This window comes from Oncorhynchus nerka, linkage group LG2 (genome assembly GCF_034236695.1).
Source record: "Oncorhynchus nerka isolate Pitt River linkage group LG2, Oner_Uvic_2.0, whole genome shotgun sequence".
In the NCBI taxonomy this organism is placed as follows: Eukaryota; Metazoa; Chordata; class Actinopteri; order Salmoniformes; family Salmonidae; genus Oncorhynchus; species Oncorhynchus nerka.
In genome coordinates, this window is record NC_088397.1 from 14,108,027 (window position 1) to 14,115,422 (window position 7,396).

Consider the following 7,396-nt stretch of genomic DNA (forward strand, 5'->3'; position numbering starts at 1 on the left):
TAAAACTAACGGTGCTGATTTAAAACGAGTTGTAAAAGCCTAACTAGGAATATGACAGACTAATAACTGACAAATTATTATTTTAATCATGTTGTTTTTTCTGATTTCCTTAATGTATTATGCTTTGACTTGATTACCGATATGCTGTGGGCCTATGTAAATAGGCCTAATTACGTAGATGAATAGAAATGAGTCTTGGACATGGAAGATAAGACACCTGGAGTGTGACCTAGCTATTCTATGCTAAATCAACTTTATTAATGGACTATTTTTTTTTCTCTTCGGCTGATGTATAATTCTAGCTCATAAAGATGAATTACATTAGTATTTCAACCTGGAGAACCCATGGGTTTTAAAATAAGCAAATCGTTAATATTGTGCTAATTGAAATATAAATCTCTTGCCAATATTTCCTCTGAATAGACACGCAGAACAGATAATGATAGCAGGATTTATTTGATTTAGGCTGTAAATAGATGTCCAAAATATGGCTTGAGATCCAAATGTGCATAAACTACAAATCTGTAACATAGTTTTATTATTTTCATCATCACATTATTATAATCACAATGTGGTAAGTTATGTTTAAATAATCATCATCATTATTATAAATAATGTATCAATTTGTACTAGCCTAGTGGTTAGAGCGTTGGACTAATAACCGGAAGGTTGCGAGTTCAAACCCCCCAGCTGACAAGGTACAAATCTGTCGTTCTGCCCCTGAACAGGCAGTTAACCCACTGTTCCCAGGCCGTCATTGAAAATAAGAATGTGTTCTTAACTGACTTGCCTGGTTAAATAAAGGTAAAATTAAAATAATAATAATAATAATAATAGCTATGTAATAACTATAACTACAGTATTTGTTATATTATAACCTAGACCACTTGTATCTTGTTATCTGATTCAGGCGCGTTCATAACGCAACAACACATACAGTAGAAAAGGCTAATATTGCTACCAGCTCTCACAGTCTCACGTCACAATTAAACACAGCAGAAAGTGTTGCTGACAGACAGAGGGAAAGAGGTTGGACATTTCTCACGCAGGAGACGTGTGAGGCGCGTTCAGAGGTTTCTTGAGTCGCGTGGAAATGAGAGAGTAATTAGTTAATTAGAAAACGGTTTCACTAAACTCACCCCTCGAGTACCTGCATTAGCCAATCACAGCTCAGACAGCCACAGGGGTGGGGGAGACGCCGTCTGAAGGAGTGAAACACTTGCTTTAGTTGGTTAAGTTGCTATTAAACACCAAGACCTGGCTGTTAGTCATCACATGTGATGTGAATATGCGGATAGAGGACTACAGAAACCAAATGGACACTCGGAAAGCATTGCAATTTAATATTTTGTTGTATCATTTTGTTTGCTAATAATTTATGCTCTTCAGGGTTCTTCAGAGAATATTTTACCAGAACTGTTACAGGTAGGTGATAGCGAGGGGGTGAGCAAAACTAAGGAGCCTGCTATCGAAACGCATACTAAAAGTACATCCTCTCATGTATTTATCATTGCTCTGACTTATTTTGGTTACGAGACGGTTGCACTGGCATCCTCAGAGTGACTTTTATAACAGACTGAAACATTTATACAGAAGATTGGAGTTGGAGCTGTATGCGCTCTGACGCACAGAACAAGTGTACATTGGCAGGTCTGACCTTTGAGCAGCTCGCGGCAGTTTTCCTGATGAGAGTCGGTATGGAGAAATCGAATAATTTTCGAATCGATGCTCTGCTGGCCGACGAGACTCACCGGGCGAACCGAGACCTCTCCCCAGGTCTGAGCAGTGACAGCCCTGCGGGCAGCCCTGTGTCCTGTCGGCGAGCGGACACCCCGTCCCCGCGCAGGACGCCCATCCATCTTCAACCCGGGATAATCCCCAAGCCGGGACTGCTGAACCTCCCTCACACGGGACTCGCCTCGCTACCCCAAATGTACCCTGCCCCTATGTACCCAATATCGGCTTTGGGTGGACATCACCCTGCCTTCGCCTACTCCGGCTTCACACACCTTACCCAGTCGTACCCAGACCACCTGAAGGCGGCTGCCATGGCAGGGTCTCTCCCCCTGGAGCACTGGATCCGTGCTGGAATGATGATACCACGTCTTCCAGACTACAGTTGTAAGTATAGTACACATGTGGGCTAGGCAGCACACTCAATAGGCTATATATACTCTTGTCACAAATATATCAACAAACGAAACATATTTTTAAAAGAGAGGCATTATGCGCTAGGCCCATGGGGTTTCTTTTCAAATCGGGGATGTAAATGGAGTTGAACTGTCTGTTGGTGATGTGTTTTTGTGCTTGCTCAGAACACATAGGCAATATAATTAATATAGCCAAGCAGACACAAAGCTAAGCCTAATTGCTGTAATCAATCATGTTTTTCAAATAGGTGTGGCGGGTATCAAGCAGAAATGAACTTACGCCCAGATACCGGAGGTTTATTGGTAGGGAAGGGATCGTTTGATCACTTAACAACCACTTCCAAAGCATTGAACCCAACCGCCTAGAGGTGTCGTAAAATCACTTATTGTTCCTCATTGCATGTAATCCAAAGGTGAGGGAAAGCAAATACAGGTACACACACACGCACACACACACACACACACACACACACACACACACACACACACACACACACACACACACACACACACACACACACACACACACACACACACACACACACACAGCAAATGTTGTAAACATAATCAAATATATGTTCTAAGATTAGGCTAAATGTTGCAATTAACTTTAGCTAGGTGTGCAAAACTTAAACGTATTTGATACCAGTATTGATAACAAAACTCAATATATTATAACATCTCTCATAACACATTTGACAAAAAAGTAGAAAATAATAATAATCTGAGGAATAACACCAATAACAACAATAATCATACATTTCAATTTGTAAATAATGAATACATCTAATACGTAGGTTATTGGTTAATAATACGTGTTATTATATATTTATTATAATAATATTGTGTTACTAATTGTATTCATATTATTTCTAACTATTGCTAACATTTTTACCAATCAGGCAAGATCTGTTTCAAAACATTTTTATTTCAATATAAGAGCAAGAACAATAGGGCTACATACAAGGTATTGTCATAGAATTGTAATATTTTCATGTGTATTATATCATGCTATATATTAATTACATGCTTATATTAATCCACCTTTATTGCAATATTTAAACACATATTTTTAACTGCTTTCTGAACATATAATATTGCACATTAAATCTTAATGGTAGAACGGTTTTGTTCTTTGTTCAGTCATTAATACACAACGTCTGAAAAATATAGGCTATTTAGGTATCATGTAGAGGTATAGGCCTAAATATTGTTTAAGTGTAGTCTCATGAAAAGTCTTCGATCGATTTACTGCTAACTGTAATATCATGTTTTTATTTTTGGCCTTTTCATTTCGCTATAAACGTCAACTCGATGAACATTGTCTTTGTACTGAGGAGCAAACTATAAACAAACACCTAAAACATTCTGCTAGTTCACCAATAAAATCACTAAAGCTTCATCGAATTTTCATTAAGTTAATGGTACTCGCGCTTTTTATGGTCCTAGCGCCCAGCTTCTGCCGTGTCCTCTCGTCAACAATAAACTGGAGTAAAGCTATTATAGTTAATGATGGCGAGAGAGTGCGGGCATGTGTGTGTGTGTTCCTCCCTCAACATTATATTGGACTTCCTATGTCCTTGGTATTGCAGAAATAAGACCATTGAAACAGTCTGAGATTAAATCTACTCACATGCATTGTCCAATAGCTTGAATTGATCAGAACACAGGCTTAGTAGCCTACACATCTCATTACATTTGGGAAGAACATAGTTGGGGAGAATTAAGCTATTGATTAGGCCAGAGTCATTGTAACTTTCTACCCAGTTGTTCACTAAAATGATCCACAATGAAGAATATTGTACTGTACTAAGGTCTCCCCCCTCCTCTCTCCCCCTCTCAGCACCCCAGGCAGGACTCCTGGGGAAGTGTCGTAGGCCCCGGACGGCATTCACCAGTCAGCAGCTCCTTGAGCTGGAGAACCAATTTAAACTCAACAAGTACCTGTCCAGACCCAAACGCTTTGAGGTGGCCACCTCTCTCATGCTGACTGAAACACAGGTGAGGGAGAAAAGGTGTCATTCTGTGTGTGTCTGTGTGAGCGTGTATATATGTGTCTGTGTGAGCGTGTATATATGTGTCTGTGTGAGCGTGTATATATGAGTCTGTGTGAGCGTGTATATATGTGTCTGTGTGAGCGTGTATATATGTGTCTGTGTGAGCGTGTATATATGTGTCTGTGTGAGCGTGTATATATGTGTCTGTGTGAGCGTGTATATATGTGTGTCTGTGTGAGCGTGTATATATGTGTCTGTGTGAGCGTGTATATATGTGTCTGTGTGAGCGTGTATATGTGTGTCTGTGTGAGCGTGTATATATGTGTCTGTGTGAGCGTGTATATATGTGTCTGTGTGAGCGTGTATATGTGTGTCTGTGTGAGCGTGTATATATGTGTCTGTGTGAGCATGTATATATGTGTTTGTGTGTTGATTCCCACCTGGCAGGCTATTCCAGCGCTGGCCTGTTATCCTATGTTCCTCTGGGAAGAACCTGTACAAATGATCCCTGGTGTGCTTGTACTTGAGATAGAGTGTCTGCTATGGGGCGGCAGGGTAGCCTAGTGGTTAGAGCGTTGGACTAGTAACCGGAAGGTTGCAAGGTCAAATCCCGAGCTGACAAGGTACACATCGGTTGTTCTGCCCCTGAACAGGCAGTTAACCCACTGTTCCTAGGCTGTCATTGAAAATAAGAATTTGTTCTGAACTGACTTGCCTAGTTAAATAAAGGTTAAAAAAAAATATGCTCTGTTAGTCACTGGAGAGTAATGTAATATCAGACCGGCAGCTCCTTATTTAGCTAATATATTACAGCTCTCTTGTTTCACCTGCCTCATCTAGTCCCAAATACCACCCCTAACGAAGCAGTTGACATGTTGATTTAAAAGATCAACTCCTCTGTGTTCGAACATATTCAGCACGTTTTGGAATGACTTCTTCAGATAAATCTTTCTGCAAGTGAGTAACGGTTTTGTTGACATTTCAGCCCAGTTTAGTAGACAGAAAATGGCATCCCAAATGTACTAAACTGAGTGTGGGGATAGAGAGATAGAGACTGCAGGTGAGAGACCTCCTGCATTAGTGTGTCTGACAGGCCTGCGTTCTGTCTGTCCTCAGGTGAAGATCTGGTTCCAGAACCGCCGGATGAAGTGGAAGCGCAGCCGCAAGGCCAAGGAGCAGGCATCTGCGTCTGCCCAGTCTGAGGCGGAGCGACTACGCACCGGGGGAAAACCGACCAATGGCAAACCAGCTGAGAATAAACCAGCTTCCACTCAGGATGACGAGGGAGAGCTAGACCTAGAAGAAGCAGAGGAGGAAGAGGAGGAAGAGGAGGAGACGCCACACGAGTTTGATGTTACCATGGGTGGCGCCGTGGGGTTGCAGCGTTCAGCAGACTTTCTGAAGCTCACAGCGGAGCTTGGTTACAACCCCCACAGTCCCTTCTCTGAGGACGACTTAGTGGGGGTGACAGGGGGGGACAGGAAGATAGGCGCAGGGTTGTGAAAAGACAAAGACACACCCAGAAAGGAAAACGCCAGAGACACTGCTGCTTGGCACTGGCTCTGGGAAAGTGGGGGTCTATAGTGTAAAAAGAGAAAAAAATGATGTGCCATTTCAAAAGCCTATGACAGTGTTTTTTGTGGACATAATGCTCAACGCAATGTAATGTTTCTGTGACCCTGATGGAGTTGTTTAAGGCAGGGGTTTCCAAACTGTGGGTCGCCCCCCACCCCCAAAAAAATGTTTTAAAGGAACTCAATCCAGCTTTAAACTTATTCTTGAAAGTTGTACTAGTAGAATGCACACGGTGTCATTTCTATATTGGGTATTGCATCATCAGTTCCTCTTGTCCTGTCAGTCATTACATACCTTAGAGAGCTATTTATAACTTGTTAGAAATGTCCAGATCCTCTAGCCCATGTCTGCTAATGTTTTTATTTATTTTGTTTTTCAGCTCATAGATGTTGGAGTCATGTTTTTGTCACATATCACATGAATACACATTAGGCATGGCAAAATGTACAGAATTGCAGGAAATAAGCTTTAAACGTGCAAAATTCTCTCCACCAACAAGAAGGGTGTGAACAGTCTGTCACGAACAGTGCTTGTGCCCATAGAAATAGACATGCCTCGTGCGCAGGGGGGTGTGGGATGTTCCCCAATGCTGGAAGGGGTGTTCCCCAATGCTGGTACCCCTGGTTTAAGGTATAGGTGTTCTTTAGGTTGGACTTGCATCTCTAAGGATGAGGGAATATAAAGCATTTTATATTCATCATCACATCAAGTAAGGCTGAATAAGACACTGAACCCTGTCTCTCTCTGCTGTATTTTTGCAACTCTCAAAAAATGTTTTTACACAGGACATTCACCGGCTGTAAGACTCCTGTGTTTTTCATCCAATTGGACTGAGAAGTACTGTAGCAGCAGTGAAGCAGTGAACACCACTGACCTCTATTACCTTGTCATCCATCTCAGCTAAACTCCGCCCCCTGACAGGCTGACTGACAGATGTGGCTCCTCCCACCAGCAATGCTAAAGGATGTGATACAACCAAGTTACGTTCAGAACCGTTGGACTGTTGCAAACTGCAACTTACACTGGCAGGAGTGAACAAACCCTGAGCAGTTTGCATTAGCTGAAAACGAAGGGGAAAGTGTTGCAAAGTGTTGCAGAATGTTGAGTGATGTTGTGAATGTGCCCCCATGAATGTCAGACATCTTGGATTTACAGACTTTCTATGATGTCTCATATACTCTATCTTGTGTGTGCAATTGAACATTGTTGTCATGTAAATTCAGATTTCTGTTGTTATTGTTGTTTGTTTGTTTATTGTTGTTATTTAACCACATTTAAATGTATCTAATTTATTTGAATTGACAGGTAAATGACAGGGAAAAAGTTAATGTGTTTATCTGAAACTGGTCTGTGTTGATGTCAACTGCGTGAAATAAAAAAACAGAAATTAAAATTGTTCAAATAACTTGAGAAATGTAGGATTTATGCAAAGTTAACTCATTAAAATGAGGGATTGATTTGTGGAGAACATTTAGAACATGTATAAGTCATCTAAAGTATTTTAAAAGTGGGTTTAGTGGAGATCAATGAGAGGGAGTTACACAAACACATTGAGCAGGCAAAGCTGAGCATTTCTTTAAGAAAGTTATTAGTGTGTGGAGCCTTCATAATGACCTTGTGAGTCTTCTGCAACCACACAGGGATGGTAACAATAGGGTAGAGAGGTCCAACTAT

The 7,396-nt window shown here is 41.2% G+C and overlaps 1 protein-coding gene across 1 annotated transcript; it reads left to right on the plus strand.

Moving 5' to 3' along the window:
- Positions 1-1,008: 1,008 nt before the first annotated feature.
- LOC115115122 (motor neuron and pancreas homeobox protein 1-like) lies at positions 1,009-7,118 on the plus strand. Its single transcript, XM_065023582.1, has 3 exons — positions 1,009-2,121; positions 3,994-4,151; positions 5,264-7,118. Exons 1-3 carry the CDS (start codon positions 1,614-1,616, stop codon positions 5,648-5,650), a joined length of 1,053 nt encoding a protein of 350 aa, XP_064879654.1. The 5' UTR covers positions 1,009-1,613; the 3' UTR covers positions 5,651-7,118.
- Positions 7,119-7,396: the final 278 nt, after the last annotated feature.